Raw genomic sequence first — 25,154 nt, 5'->3', positions numbered from 1 at the left:
CGTTATAGATATTAAGGAGGAGAGCCTTAAGCCTGACCAAAACCAATGCGGCAGCTTGATGACCTTGTTCACACTTTCAAGACAAGCTAAACAGTGACACATGCTCCAAGGCAGCAAATCCAAGGAAGTGTCAAAAGTAAAATCATAAAAGCTACCGCACATGCCAAATAAACTAATTGGTACGATGTGTGGTCTCTCGAGCAAAGTTCACAGGAAAATGACGACTTCTGGATATTTTTCTACATATACTGCAAAGAGTTACGCAAACAGAAGAAAAAAACGTTTTTTCTTTGGAAAACAATTATGTGATGTGAACACAGGCCAGCGTTTCTAACAGCAGTTTGTTCAAGCATGCAGTGGTTCACTGGGCTTGATTCTCAGGGTCTTTGTTATATTAAAAGTGCTTGTTGGTCACATTAAGTCACTCGGTCATTAAAGAAAACAGGCCGCATATATAAGGGAAATAGCCTGCTTTTGTTATACTTTGAGTTACCAGTTTATTAAACAATCGATTGCAGTTAATTGCAATAGCCCTGCAATAATCGGTGTCCTTTCCAGCCTTAAAACTTGAGTTATTTGTTTCAGATCTACAATATGCTGCGGGGGGTTTTTCCGACTGTGGTTAGTGGTTGACTTCAGTACTCTGAAAGAATGTTATTCGCATCTAAATCCAAGAAACACTTTTCATTATAATAAAACACAGTTTGACAGAAGTCCCATACAAAATTCCAATATATTTTCCACTATGACTTGGGATTCTGTTGGAAGGTTGATTACTGACCGCTCAGTTTGACTCCTGGTAACGCTGTAGAAACTGATTCCTGTTGATTGGAAAATATTCTCCCCCTTGTGTTTGACTTGTTAATGCCCTGTGGCTATGCACTGCACAGGGGCCGTGCTGTGATGATAAAAGAAGGCCAGCCGTGCTGACTCACGCAAAGATGTCTGGTGTTGTTCAGGACAGCGCACTTCTCTTTCCTCTGCGTTTCTCTGTTTTCACTCACACTGAATCTTTTTTTTTTTTTTTTTTTTTTTAATCTGAAGCATAGAAGGAGCTCAAGCTGTGCCACGTGGACCCAGGCTACCTGCCAAGGCCTGTCCGCATGCCTTGCCACGAGCACTCCCTGTGAGAGCTCAGGAGCAAGCTGTTCGGTAGCTATAGAAGCCTCGTTTTCACTTTTCCCTGTTTCTTTCTCGTTCTTACCCAGCTATGACCTGCAGTCATGTGTCAATTTCTCAATCAGAGATTCTGCAACACAGCTGTATGGCATACACAGCCTGTATATGTGATAGATTGATTATTTGTTGAAGTTCATAATGGAGTAAAAAGTTGTGGTTAAAAGTTACCCAATGTATTATTCAATTTATTTCAAATATGTAAATGTATAAACAAGGGTAAAAGAAGTCCCATTAAGAGACGTAATGTAACACAGGCTAAAATAGTTAAAAGAGTTCATGACTATGTTCAACCGGATAATAATCCTTAATGTGACTACAACCTGTGTAAAAATTCAATCGGTGATCTACTTGTCAAGCCTGGTGAATAATCCATGTGATTTAGTGATCATGATTGATTAGTTATGCCTGCCGTTGCCGGAAGGGGGAGCTCTGGCCACGATGCCTCATTCGCAATGAAGCTGCTGAAGGAGAAGCATCGTGTCTGAGCGTCGTCATTGACTTATCCCCTTTTCAGGTAATAATTGAGCAATTCTGCTTTTGGACTTTACAAATATGTATGCTGAGTTGTACTGACCGTGTTTCCAAATGTACCAAGAGGATACTAGGAATATTTAGATGATCTGTGTTAACTGTGTTGTTAGGATAAGCTATAAGCAGCTAGCTAAGCTAAGCTCTCTGTTGGTGGCTAGCATGAAGCATTATCGTGCCAGACTGTGTATGAAACATACAGCATTGTGTGCATTTTGCATTTGATCTGGGCGAAGAACATGTTTATTTTGTGTGAAGGGACAAATGCCTATTAGTATTTTTATATGAATATTTTGTTTATTTTCTGTACATTTCAATTTAATGATCTAAGTTTGTTTATTGATTCATCAGCTGTTTTTGTGGATTCTTACATTCGATTTGGTCTGTGACTTAAAGGAAAGGAAAGAAAACAGTCTTGAGATATATTGTCTTACAACTAACAGAGACTGTACATCGTTGTTAAGATGTTTAATACTTTTGTATGTATGTTTATATTTCTGAATCATTCGCAATGAAGCTGCTGAAGGAGAAGCATCGTGTCTGAGCGTCGTCATTGACTTATCCCCTTTTCAGCCCCTTTTCAGGGTGTAACATTTTGGAGGCACCGCTGGGATGAATGTGATGAGGGCCCGCTGTCCCAGATAGACGCCCCAGTCATCATTCAACCCCTCACATCAAATACCACGGTGGGAGATACAGTGTGCTGGTTTCGACAGTTACGCAGAGGGACCTGCATGCAACCTGAGGTTAACTACTGGTGCCAGGGAAGCTGCACTGACTCTTCTGCAAAGAGGTCCTACATCACACTAATCTTTTCCACAAGTCACAGACTGAAATGGAGTCTTCAGGGCTAGAGGACCTGAAGTTAGAAGTTGCTGGTACATTGTATACAGTGACAAGAGACATTTTGATCGAAGTTTGTGATTTCCTAAATATTGCTGGTTCAAAACTTGAAAGGGTATCGGGTAAAAGTCGTTCCGCTCTCATTTCCTATATAATACAGCACTTAGAAAGAGAGGAGCTGGGTGAGCTTGAAGATGAGGGAATGTCCGAGCTACTGATTTTGAAAGACAAAATTTTTGAGTTGCAACAGGCTGCTCAGAACGGTGCATCGGGACACAAAACCTCAGATACTAACCAGACAGATGAGGTGCAGGAACAGGTTGGTGAGGCCTCAGAAGAAGAACAACTGATAAAGGAAATAGAGACGCTTCAGTTGGCTCTTGCATTCTCACGACAGAACAAGGCGAAGCAACCTAGTACAGCCAAACTGTCGATGAGTGTGGGGGACAATAGTGCTAAACAAACCCCTCCACCTTTTCTGACACTACCGTGGGGCAGAGAATTCAAAATATCAGGTCAGATTGGTGAGCCCGGCCAAAAGGATAAACTAACTTTCTCCAGCCTAGCTTATCAGATTGAACAAGGCATCAGCAAAGGAGTCCCTGAAATAGAAATAGTTGATGCAGTAATCAGGGCAATAGCACCAGGCTTACAATTGCGTAGCTACCTAGAGGGAAAAACCAACCTTACGTTGCCTACTCTGAGGAGGATTCTAAGGTCCCACTACCAAGAACGAGGTGCAACAGAACTTTACAAACAACTCACGTCAGAGGTCCAAAGCATTAAAGAAACCCCACAAACTTTCTTAATCCGTGCCCTAGACTTAAGACAGAAAATTCTGTTTGCATCGCAAGAAGCTGAATCTGGCTTAAGATGTGATCCTGTGCTTGTACAGAGCATGTTCCTTCATACAGTTCTGACAGGCCTGCAAAATGATAACATTAAGAGTGACCTCCAGCCCTACCTACAGGAAACCACAACCAGTGATGAGCTCCTCCTTGAGAAACTCAATGTTGCCTGTGCAAATGAAGCAGAGAGACAAAATAAAAAGAAGTTACTCTCCCAGCAGCGACCAACCACTGTGCATTCACTTCAGTCTGACACCCCTGCAGATAAAAAAGGGAAAAACCTAAAACCTGAATCCATCAGCAAAGCTCAGCCTGACCTACTAAATGAACTTAAAGAAATCCGTTCTGACATGGCATTATTGAAAAATCTTGGTGCTGAAGTTGCACAAATCAAAGAAATAATTCAACAGCCTAGTCCGGCACAAACACAGTATTCTGCCTCACTTGCAGCACCAGAATGTGTTCCCTTTTCTCATCTTGAGCATCTGCCACAAAACTACTGGCCTCCTGTGGGACCTGGACGGAGAGGTGATACAGCTCAGTATCAACAGAGGTTTGCACCACAACGTCAGTATCCTGCTGTAAACAGAGCACGCCTAAGGAAATGCTTTGGCTGTCAGCAAAGTGGGACTGAGTACTGCAACCATTGCTATCGATGTGGTAGCAGTGAACACTTTCTCGCAGGTTGCAGGGCGAAACTAACTAGACCAGATAAAGATCAGCCTTTAAACGGACGGTGGTTGCCCCCACGGGACAGGGAGTAACCAATAATAGTGTAACGTCCCAACAGCTTTGCTCTTACTGTGGTGTTCTGGGAAAACTCAAAAGACTCAAGTGTGCATCTTGTAAAAAAAGCACTTATTGTTCTAAGATGTGCCAAGCTGAGCACTGGCCCAGACACAGAAAACAATGCAACAAACACTCTCAGCCTCAAGTAAATCAACACATGCACCCAAAGGCAAGTGTTATTCACCCCAAAAGGGTGGACAGCCAGTCCCATCTTGTTGCTCTTGTTGGGAAACAGTGTATAGTTGACTGTTATATACAAGGCCACCAAACTCAAGCCTTATGGGATACAGGCTCCCAAGTGTGTATTGTTGATGAAAAGTGGAAAAAGAAGTATTTACCACATGAGAAATTAAGAGATGTTTCTGAGTTACTTGATGCACCTGACGATTTAAAAATCTCAGCTGCTAATGGTCAAAACATCCCTTACAAGGGTTTCATTGAAGTCACTTTTGGTCTAGCTGCTGAGGGAGCAAACCCTAAAGAACTTGTAGTCCCCATGTTAGTGATGAAAGGCGGAAGTCTTTGGCAGCCCATTCTAGGCTTTAATGTCATTGAGCAAATACTGAAAACTAGTACTATAGAGCAAATGGATGCTGAAAGAACTGAGCAGTTGCACGAGGCATTAAGAGGGGCTTTCTCTTGTCTTAAACGAGAAAATGTCACAACCTTTATTGATTTAGTGACTGCTAACCAATCACATGATTTTGTTGTGAGAACAACAAAAGAGAAAGTCATTGTACCCAAACACACTTCTGTTCAGATTGACTGTAAGGTGCAGACCCGCCCGCTGAAGAAAGACACTACACTTCTCTTTGAGCCTGACATAAACCCTCAGTGGGCTGAAGGCCTGGAGTTTTGTGAGACACTAGTAGAACTCAGAAGGGGGGTCCCCCCCTATATTGTTCTTGACGTGCAAAATCCCACTGATCACGATATTGAGCTGTCAGGAAAAACTGTTGTGGGCACCTTAGAGCAAATTCAAGCTGTGTACCCAGCGACGGTTTTAGAGAAATCTGACCAGTGCTCCCCATTATTGGTGAATCAAGTGAATGCAGAGAGTGAGCAAATTCCTGACACCTCATGGGACCCACCAATTGACCTTACGCACCTGAGTGAATCTGAAAGGGGGGTGGTGCAAAAGATGCTCCGTGAGGAATGCTCTTCCTTTTCCAAATCAGATGATGATATTGGATGTATCGACAAGTTGAAAATGAAGATATCATTGAAGGATATGGATCCTGTAGCACGCACTTACCTGTCGGTACCAAAGCCGCTATACAAAGAGATGAAAGAGTATCTGCACAACCTTATTGCACAAGGATGGGTCAAGAAATCCAACTCATCTTATGCCTCACCAGTTGTCTGCGTGAGAAAGAAGGACGGCAGCTTACGTCTTTATATAGATTACAGAGAACTAAACAAAAAGACTCATCCAGACAGACAACCAATCCCTCGAGTGCAGGAGATTCTCGACAGTCTTGGCGGCAACTCATGGTTTTCATTGTTAGACCAAGGCAAGGCCTACCATCAGGGCTTTATGGATGAAGGCAGCCGACCTTTAACTGCTTTTGTGACACCATGGGGCCTGTACGAATGGATAAGGATTCCATTCGGGCTGATGAATGCACCTGCAGCCTTCCAACGCTGCATGGAAGAGTGTCTGGAAGAGGTGCGAGACAACATCTGTGTACCCTACCTTGATGACACCCTAGTGTACAGTCATTCATTTGATGATCATGTCAATCATGTCAGAAAAGTGCTTCAATTACTGAGGAAGTATGGGATCAAGTTTAAACCCAGTAAATGTGAATTATTCAAACACGAGGTTCGCTATCTAGGGAGAATTGTTTCAGCCGAAGGTAGCAAAATTGATCCAGCTGACACTAATGCAGTGAGAGCCTTGAAGGACAGGAGACCAAGCAATGTGGGAGAGCTGCGAACTGTCTTGGGCTTGTTAAGTTACTATAGGCAGTACATACGGGACTTCTCCCGTATTGCGGGTCCACTGTATAGCTTGTTGAAGGGCACAACGGACGATAACAATGTATCCCAAAACCAGACAAACACAAAACAAGTCACAAGAAAGAGTAAAGGGGTTCCATCACACAAGTCAATTGTGTGGACTGAAGAACATCAGCGCATATTGGAACGACTAATAGACTGCCTAGTTGAGCCACCAGTCCTCGGGTTCCCAGATTTTTCTAAACCATTCATCCTCCATACCGATGCCTCAGCTCAAGGCCTCGGAGCAGTTCTATACCAACAACAAGATAATAAACTCCGTGTGATTGCTTATGGCTCCCGGACATTGACTGCAGCTGAACGAAACTATCATCTTCACTCAGGAAAACTGGAGTTTCTCGCACTGAAGTGGGCCGTCACAGAGAAATTCAGAGATTATCTTTATTATGCGCCTACTTTCACTGTGTTCACTGACAATAACCCCCTCACCTACATCCTTTCAAGTGCCAAGCTAAATGCAACTGGATGTAGATGGGTGGCAGAGCTTGCAGACTTCCATTTCACCATCCGATATCGCCCAGGTAGAGAGAATGTGGATGCTGACAGTCTTTCAAGAATGCCTGTTGAGATAGAGGAAATGATGGAACAGTGTACAGAGGAAGTGGGTTCAGATTGTGTGGCAGCAATAACCCAAGTTGTGGAGACTCCAGATTTCAACTCACCAATGGTCTGCCCCATACTCACCCGTCTCCAGTGTACATCAGTGAGTGAAGAACCACACAACCAGTTTTCGGTTACAGAGATCAAACAAGCACAGCAAGATGATGAAAATATTGGCCCAATAATGCAGTGCAAAATGAGGAATGAAAAGCCGACAAGGCATGAACTTAATACACTAAGTGCCCAAAGCAAGTGTCTCCTGCGTGAATGGGAAAGACTTCATATTGATGAAGATGGTATTCTTTGCAGAAAAACCACAACCAAGAGACAGCTTGTGTTGCCTGAAAAGTACAAAGAAACTGTACTGAGAGAATTGCATGATGAGATGGGTCATCAGGGCACTGATCAAACAACATCATTGATCAGAGATCAATTCTTTTGGCCTTACATGCAACGAGACATTGAACATTATGTGACAAAGACCTGCACTTGCCTGAAACAAAAGATACCATGTAAAGAAGCGAGGGCACCACTCACCAGTATTGTTACCACACAGCCGTTTGAACTGGTGTCAATAGATTTTCTCCACTTGGACAAGTGTAAGGGTGGTTACGAGTATATTTTGGTGATTGTTGACCACTTTACTCGTTTTGCACAGGCTTATGCCACCACCTCCAAGTCTGGCAAAACGGTTGCTGATCGCATCTTTAATGACTACGCCTTGAAGTTTGACTGCCAGCACGGATACACCATGACCAAGGTGGCGAATTTGAGAACCAGCTCTTTGCCCAGCTGAAAAAGAACTGTGGCATATTGGGATCCCGAACTACACCATACCACCCTCAAGGGAATGGACAAGTTGAACGGTTCAACCGGACGTTACTACAAATGTTGAGAACACTTACTGATAGGCAGAAGACAAGTTGGAAAGAGTCCTTGAACAAGCTTATCTACGCCTATAACTGCACAAGAAGTGAGGTAACTGGGTTTTCTCCTTTCTACCTTCTCTTTGGAAGGTCCCCAAGGTTACCTATTAATCTGCTGTTTGGTCTCACCTCTGAGACAGGGAAAGCAGACCACCGAACCTACATGGAGAAATGGACACGAGAAATGCAAGAGGCATATGACATAGCACGGGAGAATGCAAAGAAGTCAGCAGACAGGAGCAAAAAACATTATGATGGGAAAGTGAGAAGCTCTGTGTTATGCCCTGGCGATCGTGTTCTTGTCCGAAATCTGACCCCTAGAGGAGGAACGGGGAAGCTTCGTAATCACTGGGAACAGAACATCCATGTTGTCATCCGTCAAGTTGCAGAAGGCCTTCCCGTGTATGAGGTGAAACCAGAGCAAGGGAGGGGAAGGTCAAGAATCATGCACCGCAACCTGCTGCTGCCATGTGATTACTTACCCCTGGAAAGGCCACCAGAAGTATCACCGAAGCAAAAGAAAAGAAGAGTGAGGGAAAAAGACGCAGAACAGGTGAACCAGGAAGTAGAAGATGACGAGGAGGAATGGGGGTACTATTATGGGCCCGTAACACAGACTCAAGTGCCCAGTACAGAGGGGGTCACAGAGCATGGTGATGACCAGGAGAAACCAGAGGTCGGTGGTAATGGACCACTGGGCGAAGAAAGGCTCATGTCGTACACAGTGGAGCCTGAGACACAGGACGAAAACATGCCACAAGAAGAAGACCATCAGGAGGAAGATGGACAAGTAGTTGGAGAGGTAATGGATGACACACTAGCATCTCCACGCCCATGCTTGCCTGAAAGCAACAGAGAAGGGACCTATAGTTTGCCAAGGAGGGAGAGACGAGCCCCTAAGGTTTTCACTTATGATCAGCTGGGTACTCCAACATGCTACAGTACAGTGTGTACAAACGAAATGCCCTACCAGTATCAACCCATACAACACAGAGACATTCAACCAATAACCATGTGACCTAATTCATTCCAAATTTGTCAGCCACTATTCATGCAAGGATACTGAACAAAGAACAGACTTAAGACTCAGTACAAAAGAGGAAACTAAGATTAAAAACAACTGGATTTTGTGACATTTTGTTAAGTTTTAGTTCATAAGAGTTGTGATGTCGGGACGACATCTAATTTTGTGGGGGAGTGTGTGATAGATTGATTATTTGTTGAAGTTCATAATGGAGTAAAAAGTTGTGGTTAAAAGTTACCCAATGTATTATTCAATTTATTTCAAATATGTAAATGTATAAACAAGGGTAAAAGAAGTCCCATTAAGAGACGTAATGTAACACAGGCTAAAATAGTTAAAAGAGTTCATGACTATGTTCAACCGGATAATAATCCTTAATGTGACTACAACCTGTGTAAAAATTCAATCGGTGATCTACTTGTCAAGCCTGGTGAATAATCCATGTGATTTAGTGATCATGATTGATTAGTTATGCCTGCCGTTGCCGGAAGGGGGAGCTCTGGCCACGATGCCTCATTCGCAATGAAGCTGCTGAAGGAGAAGCATCGTGTCTGAGCGTCGTCATTGACTTATCCCCTTTTCAGGTAATAATTGAGCAATTCTGCTTTTGGACTTTACAAATATGTATGCTGAGTTGTACTGACCGTGTTTCCAAATGTACCAAGAGGATACTAGGAATATTTAGATGATCTGTGTTAACTGTGTTGTTAGGATAAGCTATAAGCAGCTAGCTAAGCTAAGCTCTCTGTTGGTGGCTAGCATGAAGCATTATCGTGCCAGACTGTGTATGAAACATACAGCATTGTGTGCATTTTGCATTTGATCTGGGCGAAGAACATGTTTATTTTGTGTGAAGGGACAAATGCCTATTAGTATTTTTATATGAATATTTTGTTTATTTTCTGTACATTTCAATTTAATGATCTAAGTTTGTTTATTGATTCATCAGCTGTTTTTGTGGATTCTTACATTCGATTTGGTCTGTGACTTAAAGGAAAGGAAAGAAAACAGTCTTGAGATATATTGTCTTACAACTAACAGAGACTGTACATCGTTGTTAAGATGTTTAATACTTTTGTATGTATGTTTATATTTCTGAATCATTCGCAATGAAGCTGCTGAAGGAGAAGCATCGTGTCTGAGCGTCGTCATTGACTTATCCCCTTTTCAGCCCCTTTTCAGGGTGTAACATATATAATACCCATTAGGAGCTGACACTCAGGGAAGCAAGGTAATGCAAACAAATGTGCATGTTTTTGCACCACTCGCCATGCACAGAGGCGTATTTTTACCTCTTGAAACCCTCCTCCCTCCTCTGTAAAGTTATGCCACAAATCTGCACCCTAAGAAACACTGTCAGGGTTTGTATATCACAATCTTAAAAATGTCCCAGATACCAAAATTTGTTTGTATCCAAGCTGTCATTTTTCCCCTCCTGAGGTCATGTTTTCCCATCAGTACTTTGGATCCCTGTAGATAACTCGGTGATTGGTGAGCATTCCTAAAGTATTAGAAGATTCACTTGTGGGTCATCTGGATTTTATAGTTGCTTTCTCTTTTAGAATTGAGGGTGGTCCGTAGCAATCACTGCTGCATAGATCATAACCTCCTGGCAGTCCAAAAAGGATGTTAAATGTGAAACGGGTTTAAAGAAAACACACACACACGCCACCTGTGTGTTCACAACAACTCAGCATTATCCAGAGAATAATCATAGAACAATAACCTGTGTGAAAATTTCACTGCCTCAGGTCACTAAAGAAACATTTGCATTCACAATCCCTTTAAACCATCGAAAATTCTTCACAGTCTGATTCTACTATTAAGAGACACTCAGCCCCACTTTGCTAACAAAAGGTAGTTTAACTCTCTTCCAAATAATGACACAGTTGAGATCGATGTGAACACAGAGCTTAAGAAGCAGGCCACTTTCAATATTTATCAGAAGCATCTGGAGAGGAAACGCGTCCAAGCATCTTTTTGCACTTCTTGTCCATCAATGCTGTGCACTGTCAGGCAAAATATCTGGCCTATAGTTCAGATGCTAACATTACACATTGAGTGGACTTTTTTTTATATCAATAATAAAAATGAAAGACTGTGAGAACTGACAAGGCAATACAACCCTGTGAAGTTTATGATATCAATTTAAGTATATTTTTTCCAAAATGTAGAATTATTCCTTAAAAATACAGTTAGCTCTACCCCGCGTATTAAAACGCAAAGGATAGCAGGTTGTGATTTGGATCATAAAGACAGGACATCAGCAGATATTTAAAGCTTTGCTAATTGTTAACAGATGTCTGTGCGACTAAGTTACCCACCATCGAGTGCCATAATGAGTGGAACAGTCAGATCTGAACCATGACAAGGAAAAACCTCTCTAAACCACTTAACACAACTGCTGGTGTGGAGAACACCAGCGGGAGAGGCGTTTATAAGAAGACAATAAACTGGGTCTCGCGGGAATTATAGGGTGGGGAAGGGTGTGGAGTCTGTGCTTTTTAGCCAAGTTAACCTTGTGAAAAACACCCGGCGTGCCACACAACAACACTGACACCTCAGCTCTGACCAGCTGTCCAGCCAAAACTCCTACTAGATGTTTCATAAACCTATTCAAAAAAAAGGAAAGAAAGGTTACCAGTGTGATGAATACCAAAGTTCAACTGCTGTTAATGATTAAAAAGAAAACACTGTCACATTGTTTTCTGTTGCGAGTTAGCATATCTTCCATATTTCAGCGGGGACATGACATCGTATTCCAGGGAGGACCGTTTCTTCCTGAGTTCTGAGGATACATTGTCCTTTTTGTTTTCCAACTGTCATCACTATTAACAAGAAACATATTTTTTATTATTATTTTACACAATATTTTTCACCTAATAGTTATGTTTTTGTTTTAAAAGTGTACTACATGATGCTTAAATCTCTGTGAAGATTCAAACTATGTGTCATGATCCGGAGTTTGTGACTCCGTGTTTATGTTTTAGTAGTTATTATTATTCTGGGTTTTGTTTTCATGTTCCTATGTGTTCCCCAGTCTGTGTGAAGTTTGTGTGTTGTGTCATTGCGTGTATGTGTTTCCTGTTTTATTTTGAAGGTCTGCGTCTTATGTGAGTGTTTTCAGTTTGCCTCCCTGGTCTCGTCACGTTAATCACTCCCAGCTGTGTCCCCCACCTGTGTGTGATCTCCCTGTGTTCTCTGAGTGTTTTTAAGTCTTGTCTTCTGTCTTAGTCGTTGCTGGTTCGTCTGTGTTGTTTCCCCTTGGTCTCCCTGCGTCTCTCCGTATGTATTTCCCCGGACCTCCTTGCATCTTCGTTTCTGGTTTGTTTTGTTAGTTTTACCCAGTTTAGGTTTTCCAGTTTCATGTTCACCCACCATTGCTGTTTGTACCCACTCCTGTAAATAAATACTCACCTGCACCAGAGCTGCCGCCTTTTGGGTCCTTTCTACAACTCCACACGTCTGCCACACCGGACGTGACACTATGTGTCGACAGATAGGCGAAAAGGGGCATATGTCGACTTTTTTTGGATTTAAAAAGCAGCGTGAAAGTATGTTTATTTTTATTATTGATTTCCACTCTATGTAGCTATGAAAAGATGCTCCCCATTTTCATTATTTACATATGAAATTGCTAGGGTAGGGAGCAGGTAGGAAGAGAGCCTGGGGACATGAAGGTATGCTCTGGAGGGAAGAGGAATGATATGCGTGTGAATGAGGGGTGCACCAGCGAAGATTCAAGCAGTAAAGGTAGTGAAGGTGGATGAGATTAAATATCTGGGATCAACCATTCAAAGCAACAGAGGGTGCAAAAGAGAGTGCATTCGGGTGGAGTCTCAGGGGTGATATGTGACAGAAGAATAGCAGCAGGAGCAAAAGGAAAGGTTTCCAACATGGCACTGAGACCTGCTATGGTATATGATTTATAGACACTAACAAAAAGACAGGTGGGAGTGCTGGAGATGGCAGTTAAAGGATTTCATCCTGTTTTAATGGCAGTCTGGATGCCATTAAAACAGGAAAAAAAATCCACACACATCCTCAGCACCCTGTGGGGTGGGCGAAGAGCTGAAAAAAAAATTTAACATTAAAAAGAATAATTCCGGGTGCCGTTGCCTAGCCTGTAGAGATCTGTGCATCCCTGCATGGATATCCCAGACGATCACTAACTCACCACCAAATCGGCCATACTAAACGATGTTACAGGCAGCGTAACGTTCTCCATGACTTTTCCAGACTCTTTCACATCTGTCACATGTGGTCAGGGTGAACCTGCTCTCATCTATAAAAATCCCAAACCTGGTATTCTACTTCATATTCCAATCAGGCTTTAGAGTACTGATCAGTGAGCACAGGCCCCATTAGAAGCAGTACTCAGTACTGGCAGTACTCATCCTTTTCCTCCTTGCACAAAGAATCAGATACCGGTCCTCCTGATGGATTAAAGACCTTCTACAGCCCTGTCCAGCTCTCCTAAAGTAACTGTCTGTAATCTCGTCCATGCTCTTGAGACGGTGCTGGAAGACACAGCAAACCTTCTGCCAATGGCACATACTGATGTGACATTCTGGAGGAGCTAAGCTACCTGTGTAACCTCTGTAGGATCCAGACATCACCTCATGCTACCAGTAGTGACACTGACCCTAGCCAAAAACAAAACTAGTGAAAAAACAATCAGAAAAGATGAGGAAGTAAAAAAATTCTGTGGTCTGTAAAACAATCCCTGTTTTGAGGGGTTTCATTAACACGAAAGCAGCTTAAACTAATTAACAACAATGCCTTGTTTATTAACTGACCACATCAATATCTCAGAAGTTGAACAAACATGAGTCTATACTCTGAAAAGTGTTTCTCTATCTATTTTTGAGCAGTATATATATTTATTTATATATATATATATATATATATATATATATATATATATATATATATATATATATATATATATATATAAACGAATCTTTACCACAGCTTTAATTATATGAATGAACTGAATAAGATACATTTGCAAACTGTTAGTCAAAAGGGCGTTTTCTGCCCAGGACTCTGGTCTCCCACTTAACATTTGTTACAGTTAGAATTATGGGCACTCATCAGCAACCACACAGTGTGACTAAGTGACCTCATGCTCTTACATCAAAATATAGCTGACCGGTGCACAACAAAAACACAGCTGGACTTGCACTTCAAATACAGAAGAAGCTTTTGGGGCTTTCAGAGCACATAAACTGTGACACTGATTGAAAACCAAGACTGAAAACCATGACAGCATAAAATGTTAATTTTTATTGCAACCAGACATTCAAAAAAAAAGCCAAATTTGAAAGGATGACATATGTAATTCTGATGTAAAGAACTCATACACACCCATGTCACCGAACACCCAATAGCAGCTACTTCTCATGACAGAATCGTCTCTGCTGGCTTCGAGCTGTGGGTGGTGCAGGCATTACCACACAGTGGTACAGTAGGAGGGTGTATTGTACATTAATTCTGCAACCCAACAGATGTTTTTAATGACAGCGAGGCTATTTCATCTGAAGCCTGAGAAAAGGGGAGCAGAGTGAAGAATGCAAAGGGATCGGTGCTGTCATAAGCCCAATACTGACAGTGTCCAAGGGAAACAGTGATTAAAGTTGTGTTTTATTTCCTTTCACTCCAGGTCTTCAGTGGTTTGTAGCTACCTGAACTTTTTCCTATCATCATAAATGACCAGAGGCAAAGAAAACACTGCTTTTTCCACTAAAGCCTCACCATGACTCACCATGTAGCAATGCAATGATGAATGCAGTGCATTGAAAAAACAATCTTCCTGTGCTTTATGGACCGATGACATGGACATGTGCTTGGATATCTTAATAGCGTACCATTCAGTCATTACAGTCTAATGACTAGGGATGGGTATCGAAAACTTGTTGTTCTTGTTGAGAACCGGTTCCCACTGTTTCAATTCCTTGGAATTGTTTGCCATTTTTGCAAACGATTCCCTTCTCGATTCCAGTTTCCCCGAATGACGTCACCACGTTGCGGAGCGTCATTTACCTGGCAGGAAACACGGCGCCTAAGCAGCTCAAACGCTCAAAAGTTTGGTTATACTTTACGATAACGGATGACAACAGGGCAACTTGCAATACTTGCTAAGTAGATATTTCATTTAAGGGAGGAAACACTACGAATATGCAAAAGCATTTGCTCACAAAACACGCGATGACCTTAAATGAATGTCGTGTTTTTAATTCCGCTCGACTCGTGAATCTCAACGCAGCAGCAGCGGTAACGTTTGCACGTCCTCTCCCGTTAATGCGGCAGGTAAATAATCAACTAACAGTGCATATTATGTTAGCGCGATCTGCCTTATTACAAAACCTGCCATTACTGTGCATTTAGGTGACCATGATGAGACAGACAGACAGAGTCTGGCTCAGATGCTGGCAGTTCTCGCTGCAGTCTACCGGTAGCGTCTCCTTTCAGGCCGGGATAGACGAATGTCACCGAGCAGTGACTCAGTTTGTGGTCAAAGGCTTGAACCTATTTGCCACAGCAGATGCCCCGATTTTTGGTAAGTGAATGTGTTTAATTGTAGGCAGGGACATTACTGGATATTCTTGTGTAATTGCTACAGAATAATTTATGTTATACTTTGTTATTGCTACAGAAGAATATTTATTTTATTATTTTACATTTACATTTTTTTCCTGGGGACCCTGTGACCCACTGAAGAGCCGTAGGCTGTGGATCTCTTAAGATCTCACTGTTGGGTTTGTAAGGCCATGTTACTCCTAAATTTCTATCTTGTTCAAAGAGAAGATATAAAACAAAGTTCTAAGCTAATCGACCTTAGTGTTCTCCTTTTTTAAAAAGAATCGATAAGAGAATCGATAAAGAATCGAATCGTTAAACAGAATCGAAAATGGAATCTGAATCGTGAAAATCTTATCAATACCCATCCCTACTAATGACTGACTCAGAAAAAGTTCGGTGATATCAAATCTCAAAGCATTGATATTAAAATCTTGTGTGCAAATATTGTAAAAGTAGATAATTTGCGATATATGAGGTAGTTTACTCTCGCAGTAGGCTTTATACGGTATGCAGTAAAGATTGCTGGATGTGTTAATATGAAAAGGAAATGCCTAATGAAAGAGGAAAGCAACGTTGGCACTCCTCTACCTCCACCAGGTCTGAAATTACATTCTAATGGGGAGCAACTCTCCTCTGTGGCAGCATCCCAGCTGGTGTCGGGCCTCCCAGACTCCATCAGCCCTCATAGCCTCAACAGAGAGGCTGTGTCGCCAGGGAGAATTTACTATTAAGGTGGCTAGGAATGAAAGAGGGATTATCAATCGCAACTCACTGGGAAAGAACACCACAGAGTTCGGAACACACAGATTTAAGACTTTGGATTCTTTATTAGGGAGTGCACGCTCGAGAGAGAATGACTCCCTCTTCTATGTAAAACGTGACAATCTGACACAGCCAGAAAACAAGAGACAGTGGAAAACATGGAAATCTAGGTCATGACTTAATACGAATGGGGAAAAAACACTTTCGGTGTTATTGAAACTGATATATCAACGTCGTTTTTTTGTGTGTGTACATTACAGTCGGCTCTGGAATGAGTCGGCAAACAAGCAGGTCCACGCTACACGAATGGTTTCGGTTAGAAGCTCAGGAGCTTCTGCCTAAGAAGAAAGGTAAGTTCAAAACAAAGGCGTATTTCCTTTTATGAGCACCTTAAGGATTTACAGCCACTGGTGCGATTTATTGTTGCGGATGGCTGTTTTTTAATCTGCGCCACAACAGCAAGACGGGAGCGAGCTGAGGTTAGAAAACACTTGATTTTTCACACCTGTGGGCTGCATTTTGAAGTTTAACATGTATCATTTTCTCAACTGGTTATTTGCTATTCATAATCTGAGGGTCATTGTTCAATTCACATTTTACATCAATTGAAAAGGAATGTCTGAATTAGCCATTTCAACACTAATGGAGAGCAGATGATGGATGGATGATAGGGGGGGGTTACTTTTCCAGGATCTCTTTTGAGCAGGCGAGATGATTAAAGGGGTGGGAAGGGAGGGAAAGTAGGCTGCACAAAGTGACACATCCAGCTGTCTAATATTATCACGATTTCATACTATTGGCCAGAAGTCCAGTTCACATCATGTGGGGAGAATTTTGCACAAGAGAGGATCGTCTTATTTTGAATGGTATTACTTATAGTACCAGATTACTGAGTAGTGACAGTAATGAGTAATGATAATATGGTTCAACCTAAGTATCAGTTTAGCCATTTAAAACAGTGGTGCTTGAAGAGGCAGTGTGTCACCTTTGCCAAAGACTTCACCTTTTTTGATGGTATGCATCTGGCACTCTACTCAGCCAGGTTATAGATCTGTTTATCATCCGGACAGATGCTGTGCATAGATGAACCGACGTGGAATAATTACTGTATCCAACTCAACTTTAAATGCTACGCTTGGTTAAACTGCCATTTCCACATATGATTGACTACACTTACAGTGTGAGAGTGAAATAATTAGATCGGCGCCATAAACATTCTGGACATCATATCCTACGTACTTCACATGTTGTTCCAGCACCGAGATTCAAGGTTTGCAGTTTTTCCTAGACTAGATCCAGTAGTGATAGCAGAAAATGGCACCCTGGGTTCTCAACATTGACTTCAAAAAAACATCATTTTCCACCGACAGGTTACGCACATGCCATCTGGCTTTGAAAACACAGTGATATAAAGTCCTGAGATAACTCACTGAGCTCACGTCTAGGATTGGGCCAGGATAGAGGACTGAGGCCTGGAAAATTCTTTTTACAGTTATAAATATCGGTAAAAATGGAATATTTGATGTTGTAGTGATGTACAGGTCAGAGTCAAAACTTAGAAAATGTACAGCATTTAAGAGGTAAAGGTTAGCAGGTAGCATTTGATTCTAACTGTATAAATACCATATTTAGCACATACAAGTCCCCCTTACTCACATGGGAAGAACATACACTACCAGTCAAAAGTCTGGACACACCTTCTCATTTAATTGTTTTTCTTTATTTTTACTAGGCAAGACAAGGCAAGTTTATTTGTATAGCACAATTCAACAACAAGGTGATTCAAAGTGCTTTACAGAGACATTAGAAACAAATAAAAAGCATGATTTAAAATTGATTAAAACAAGCAGACAAACAAACTAACTAATTAACAAACAAACAAACAAAACAGTATATAAAATCAAAACAGATAAAATCAGAACAATAGATAAAATCAGTAGTTAAAATGTACGTTTTGAAATTTAAGCTTAAAAGTGTGGATTTGGTGCTTTATTCAAATGCAGCTGAGAACAGGTGAGTCTTCAACCTGGATTTAAATAAACTCAGTGTTTCAGCTGATCTGAGGCTTTCTGGGAGTTTGTTCCAGATATGAGGAGCATAAAAGCTGAATGCAGCTTCTCCGTGTCTGGTTCTGACTCTGGGAACTGATAAAAGACCGGATCCAGATGACCTGAGGGATCTGGAAGGTTCATACTGGGTCAGGAGGTCAGGAGGTCTACTCTCTACATTGTAGATACTCACTGAAGACATCAAATATATGAAGCAAGAGTGTGCAAAGCAGTAATCAAAGCAAAGGGTGGCTATTAAGAAGAATCTAAAATATAAAACATGCTTTGAGTTAGTTCATAGTTTTTGCATTCATAGTTTTGATCCCTTCATTGAGAATCTACAATGTAAATAGTCATAAAAATAAAGAAAAACCTTTAAATGAGAAGCTGTGTCCAAACTTTTGACTGGTAGTGTTTGTAAGAAAACAGCGTAAGAAAACTTTTTGCATTAAAATCTGCCAGCAGCTAGTACTGCATGAAAAGCATTATAATATGCTCTTTACATGGAAATGTGGAAAATTGGATGGAAACATGAGACAAAGCCTCTGCACTTGCACAATAATATTTCCCACCACTGGTGAACGGGGGTGAGATCTTCGAGGTCTAGTATAGAGTATAAACCCAATTGCCCTTACAACTCTACTACACTGGCTTACCTGTGACATGGTTAAGTTGGTGTATGAGCTGTGCACAGAGTGAAATTCTTCCACAGGAAGGAGAAGGCCAATTTTGGAGTCAATGTCAATCAGCTGCTCCAGGTCAGAGGGCTCCGGGGTGTAACCCTGGACTGTGGGGACAGACACGGCCCACATGGTCTCCTGAAAGAAACACAAGGTCCAGTGCGTGTTAGCCTGCTTTATTATGTGGCAACCTAAATAAGAGACTGATGAACATTATCTGCCAACTTAGTTATCTGGCAACTTTGTAATATTAAAGTACAAAAAAAAAGGAAAAACATGAGAGCGATACAACTTTAGGTCCTGGTATTTTTGTCTGGATGGCTCGATTGCCAAACTCTGACAAATGCATCTTCCTCAGAGTAACTGTCTATCCCAGTGGGGCTCACGTGGGAAACAATGTGTGGATGATGAGCTCATCACAGTGCGGCGGTGAGATAAGACCTTGCAATAAGACTATCATGCCAAAGAGGATCGTAACTCTCCAAAGAACGCAGCTGTAACCTCTGAACACTGGGTTCGGAGGAAAACTGGCAAAAGAAAACAGCAAACATTGGGGTCTATTAAGTAGGTGGAACACATCACAAAGCAAAAATGTAAAAGCTGAGACCCGTAATTTTTTTTATGACACAAATTAGTGCTTCATATGTCGATCTATTCTATTGTTTCAGTTGCTGCAATTATTTCCTTGGATATGGCAGAATATCTCGCTGCCAGACTTCAGACAGGGTCCGTATGTCTTTTTGGTTCACATGCATGCATTTTGTTCCATTGCATGACAGAATGCAAGGTTTTGACGGACATCGCATAAAAACATCAAGCATAGAGTGATTTAATCCTGCTGCTGCTCACCATGGAAGAGAGGAATTCACAGATAAAGAAGAAAAACAAGCTCTTGGACCAGAATTTTACTTTTACCCTAAACTGAGCAGCACTGATATACAGATATAACACTGACAGATATATAACTCACATTAATAACTTGATAGAGGGGTCAGATTTAAAGGTCTGAACCCAGACCAGTGGGCACAGCTCTGTCTGATCATTAAGCCTCTAATTGATATTAAATGAATCTTCATCTGTGGTCACAAAGAAAATAGAGATGATGCTGGAGGAGGGAATCTACAAAGCCTTTAAAGGGAGCAGTATGGAAAAGCCCAAATCCATCCAAGCAACTCAAAGCTCACCAGTTTCAACAATTAAAGCACTGAAATTTCATTTTCTTTCTAATTATAGGGCAGAAAAAAATATACTGAGAGAACTCAAAAATTTCCTGTGTTGGATGTGTGCAAGAATACGGGACATTATTACCCCATGGATTCTTCGTTAATGATTTCCTCGTTGACCCGCCACGTGCATAAATGCGCATGTGAAAGTAGTTACCATTTCAGCTGCACTGTGATACTGTAGGTATTTATCAAAGTCAAGGAAAAATTCGTACACACAGCCAGCCGTGGCCAACAAGCAGCACTGATGTTTCCAACAAAATAAAAAATACCAGAGTAAAACTCACATCATGACAGATATTTTAATGTGTTCTGTCAAATTTGCGATGCAAGATGGAAGGAGCCTAAAAGAGGCACAATGGAGAGCTTTTCGTCTTTTTCCTCTGCCAAGTAAAGGTGGGCAAACTGAACTCTCTGAAGCTTCCAGTATGGACCAGTTTCTGTGTAGGAATGTGAACAGAGACCTGAAAATGGATAAATAAAGACCGAGTTAATCTGCGTGTTGATAGAGCTTTGGTGCATCCTATAGCCAGATATAGTGAAAGGCTCTCGCACAAGGCCTTTCCTAGGGGATAAACGCGTTCTGCGATTACTGACTGCTCCTGATTTATCGGGTTACACAAAACTGCAGAGCTTGTGAGAACAGGAGTCAGTAACATCCAAATCAATGTGTGAGGCAAACAGTAAGCAGCAGACTTTGGTTGATGTGTCCCAAAGGACTCTACCAAGAACTTGGTGAAGTCCTCAGAACTAAGAACACTTCGCTGCCAGAGTCATGGTGACATAAATAATATGCTTGCTACGTTATTGCTATTCATAATAGCATGTCTTGCAATAACAGGAAGTCTTCTTGCGGCCAATGAAAAGACTCAGAGCATCTGTGCTTCCCCCAGTTTGGTATCTGCCACCAAAATGATTTCAGTACTGTTTTAAAAGTCAAGAGAGGCATCACGAATAGAGCACCAAGACATTACAAAACCTTGGCAAGCTGTGCCACGGATGCAGAGCTGTCAGTGTTGAACTAAATGGAACCGCATGTTAAAGGTAAGTAGGGTTTTTTTTTCTTGCATTCCAGAGGGTTTCATCTCATCTGACTTCAAACTGGTCGCACAGCTGCCAAAAGAGTTATTAAGGCAAATTAAAAGTGAAAACAAAATCATTTGAAGTTAGAATGGAGTGGGTGGGTTCACAGAGAAATCCAGGTGGCAGGGTCTCAGATAAATCCTCAAAGGAAAACAAAAGGTCCATTCTCTTAGCTTTAAGCTCTATCAGCACAGTGTGTGCAGCTGTAGGGATCCTGGCTTCTGAATTGTGCTGAAACACGGCAGAGGGAATAGTTTTGAAAACATAATTATAAAACTAATGGATAACATGGAGCATTCCGTGTGAAGCACATGTGGCACTTGACATCTGGCTCATAATGTGAAGCGCTTTCAGAAGTCAGAATCTTCTGCCCGTCGGCTGTCTAAGCTGCCAAGCAGTCTTTAAAACATGGATATCTGACCCATATGCTCTTCTGAGAGGCAAAGTGTGGCTGAGTTATTTAACAATTGTAACAACAATAATATATTTCCACCTACAGTTATGTGAAAAAGAATGTTTCAAACTCAGTACACCATTACTGCTTTCATAGGAATTAAGGGCTAAGTAACAGCCAGGTGCTGCTAATCAAATTCACTTAATTGATCATCACCAAATCTGAGTACCTCTATAAAAAATGAGGTTTTTACTGTTTGCTGGTCGGTAGTATTCATGTGTGTGTTATCATAGTGCCACAATCTTTATAGTGGACATTACAGCAAACCCACCCCACCCCCAAAGCTACATCTCAGACTCTACAGGACTCAGTTAGCATGTGAAACATTAAAGGTTGTGCCAGTACTCTATGAAAAAGCATGAGTTGTTTGCCAGGGTTGCGAGGAAAGCCTCTGTTTGCTAAAAAAAACACGACAGCACGGCTTAGGTTTGCAAAACTGCATCTGAACAGACCCCAGTAATTCTGGAGCAATGTTTGTCCTCAATGCACGGTGCCACAAACCAAAAACAGCATAACAGCGCAAACCTCCTCATACCCACTGTCAAGCATGGTGGTGGAGGAGTGCTGATTTCGGCTTGTTTTGTAGACATGGGCACCTTGGTGTTATTGAGTCAACCACAGAGTCAAATATGAGGCCATCTGTCCGACAGATTAAACTAGGCCCAAACTGGATCATGCAACAGGACAATGACCCCAAACACAGCAGCAAATCTACAACAGCATGGCTGAAAAAGAAAAAGATTCAAGGTGTTGCAAAGGCCCGGTCAAAGTCAGAACCTCAATCCAACTAAAATGCTGTAAAAGAGCTGAGAATAAACAACTGCATGGAAACTTTAATGAACTGAAGCAACAGTTTAAAGAAAAGTGGAACAAAATTCCTCCACAATGATGTGACAGACTGATAGTGTCACACAGAAAAAAATACTTCAAATTCTTGCTGCTAAAGGCGATTCTCCAAACTCATGGATTATAGTACTGTATGTACAGGGCTACATACAGTCCTGTGAAAGCTCTTTTTTACAGGACTGTATAATATCACAAAAGAAACTATTTATTTAAAAATGAAGGGGTTGTATTAAAAGGTCATTATAAGAATTATAAGTAAGTTTTATTATATGTAGAAAGCAGAAAGGATCAACGTGTTGGTAGAGGAGGCAGCTGATGAGATCATCTCCTCCGACTGTGCTATTGCACAAGGCCTCTGAGACACAAAGGGTAAGTACAAAGAAACTTGAAAAAGAGAGACTCATTCTACAGCATATGTTGCCTGTTAGGGCTTCTTGTCAGCCTACCTTGCTGTCTGCGCCTCTGGCAGTGTCGTCTTCCTCTTCATCTATTTCTCGGAGGAGCTCAGCCAGACGCCTTTTCTCTGCCTGGGTCAAAAGAACTTCACCTCCTCCGCCATTTGCAAGCTATTGCATAACACAACATTTGTGATTGAAACTAAAAATCATTATTTGCCCGGCATTTCTTTTCTTTTTAGTGGTGTCCTATTATGTATAAATCATTGGGGGGTGGGGTTGTTGTTTTTTTTTAACAAGAGACCAAATATTTTCCTCAGTGGAAAAACCAACAGTGGAGAGACTCACTTTAAGTCAAGCAATATATCCAAGTACTCCATTTGGCCCAGTCTGAACTTTGACATACCTCAATGTTTTTCTTGACAAAGTCCTTCTGTTTATTCATGCCTTTGGAATCTCCGGAGTGGCTGTGTTCAAATTGGTCTTCCCCAGTGTCTTCATAATCTCCTTCAAATGATCTGATCAAGCTGTCTGGCCTCTTTTTACCTGTCAAGGAAAGTATGCAATGTATTTCTGAGGATAAATATTGAAATAGTAAGTCAAGACTCTAATAACCAGTTAAATCTGATAATGTTATTTTACAAATGTGGTTCTGTGATCCTATTGACATGATGAGTTTGCAGCTGCTCAAATCAGAGTGATCAGAGTAAAATATACAAATATAAGTAGTTTGTAAAGAAGTAGACTAAAAATATTCTTACAAGGTGGCATAGCAGGCAGGAGGACAATCTACTAACTACATCTTAGGCCTCTATGATAACAAGCAGCTAATCTGCCTAAGAATCTTTGAATGGAGCAATTAGCATTGAATTGACTGCTGTTTTGGGGAGAGATTTATTTCTTAGGGAATCAATATCATAAAAAAGTCACATGATCCTGAAGAGGAAAATGTTTATGAGTCACACAGGGCCAGTTGCTATACATTCACTTCTTGGAAATATTTCCTTTAGCACATTAATGCCTGCAGCAGGCTGAAGAGATGCAAGAATTAAATGCTAAAGTTCCCTGACCCTGTGGCGCCATCGTGTGCACAATTTTGGAAGCACAAACAAGAACGTATTTTCTGTTGCAGTCTTTCCACAAGCTCACTTGGCTCCAAGTGCTGGTTGTTTCCATTCTGCTCATGTTCAGGAATCTGAGTGTCAAACACAGGTATAACGTTGTTGTCCTCATCTGTTCCTAGAGGGCGATAAGAAAGTCTTCATCAGTGACTCAGTGATGATATGAACTGCATGTTCCCCACACACTTGTTGCTGTTCTGAATATTACCTTCGGGTACTTCCAAAGCCAAAAACAACCTTGTGTTCAAAGCTTCCTGAGCACATCCAGAGTGACCTTCAGGTTTATTCTGCTGCAGAACAACACACAGTATAACATCACATATAGGTGATTTTTATCTTTTAGATTGTTTTAATTTAACACTCGGGGCCGTGGGAGTATTGCAATTTCAAATTCCTGCGTATGAGCTGTACATATGGTTTTTAAAAATCAAGCTGACTTCGACTTCTGACTTTGAGGTGATAAGAATGAAAATATTTTAGTTTTAAAACAGTCTAATAAACTGATCAAGGAAGGAGAATGGATACAAAGGTGTGTCTACCTTGAACTCTTGCCAGAGTTTTGCTTGAAACTCCTTTCTTTGTCGCCGGACTTCTTTTAGTTTGAAGATTTTTGCAGACAGTATCTCATCGAGTCTTTTAATTTCTTCAATAGCTCTCTGCAGTTTAAAATGTTCATTCTGCCCCTCGGAAGCATCAGCGTGAGACTGATCTGCAGTCCAATATTTTTGTAAGTGAGTGAACGTCAATAAAAGTCAACGACACAGCACACTGTGTGGAATTGTTACCTTTGCCAGGACATGTGACTGATGAGTGGACTGTAGTCTCTTCAGAGCTGTTCGGAATCTACAGGAAATTGTAGTCTAAAGTTACGAGATGCACACCAATGACATATACAATGCTAATATGTCGTGTTTAGTTAATTACCTGAGCATCAGGAGCATCGCTGGGCAAAACAACAAGGGAAAATGGAGCTGTAGGACAAATTCTGTCACTTTGAGGTAATGATACGCTGGACACGCGGCTAGCTGTTTGCTCGCTCGACGCAGGTCGGGAAATGTCATCTAAAGTGCCTCTGGTGATTTCCATAATGTGTGTTTTTAGCAGCGCTTCAATGCTAAAGTTACAAGGGTGTATTTGTAACAATTAAATAACTAACTACAGTCAAATACTTTTCCGCTAAATGTTTGGTAACTAAGGA

General features: G+C 41.4%; 1 protein-coding gene across 3 annotated transcripts in view; it reads right to left on the bottom strand.

Moving 5' to 3' along the window:
• Positions 1-25,114, bottom strand: part of fsip1 (fibrous sheath interacting protein 1) — a 39,796-nt gene extending 14,682 nt beyond the window's left edge. For 2 of the 3 annotated variants that reach the window (XM_084914062.1, XM_084914060.1), the window contains exons 1-8: positions 24,881-25,114; positions 24,742-24,799; positions 24,496-24,665; positions 24,165-24,246; positions 23,985-24,074; positions 23,242-23,381; positions 22,887-23,006; positions 18,811-18,972 (exon numbers count right to left, since the gene is read on the bottom strand). In XM_084914062.1, the coding sequence (XP_084770188.1) occupies positions 18,811-18,972; positions 22,887-23,006; positions 23,242-23,381; positions 23,985-24,074; positions 24,165-24,246; positions 24,496-24,665; positions 24,742-24,799; positions 24,881-25,042 (984 nt within the window). In that variant the 5' untranslated portion in view covers positions 25,043-25,114. The remainder of the gene's footprint in view (positions 1-18,810; positions 18,973-22,886; positions 23,007-23,241; positions 23,382-23,984; positions 24,075-24,164; positions 24,247-24,495; positions 24,666-24,741; positions 24,800-24,880) is intronic. The other variant, XM_084914061.1, reaches the window with a different exon arrangement.
• Positions 25,115-25,154: the final 40 nt, after the last annotated feature.

The sequence above is a fragment of the Perissodus microlepis genome, chromosome 19 (genome assembly GCF_051167445.1).
Source record: "Perissodus microlepis isolate ML-2025 ecotype Zambia chromosome 19, ASM5116744v1, whole genome shotgun sequence".
Lineage (NCBI taxonomy): Eukaryota > Metazoa > Chordata > Actinopteri > Cichliformes > Cichlidae > Perissodus > Perissodus microlepis.
Note: the sequence above shows the minus strand (reverse complement) of the source record. Positions and strands in the feature narration are given on the sequence as shown.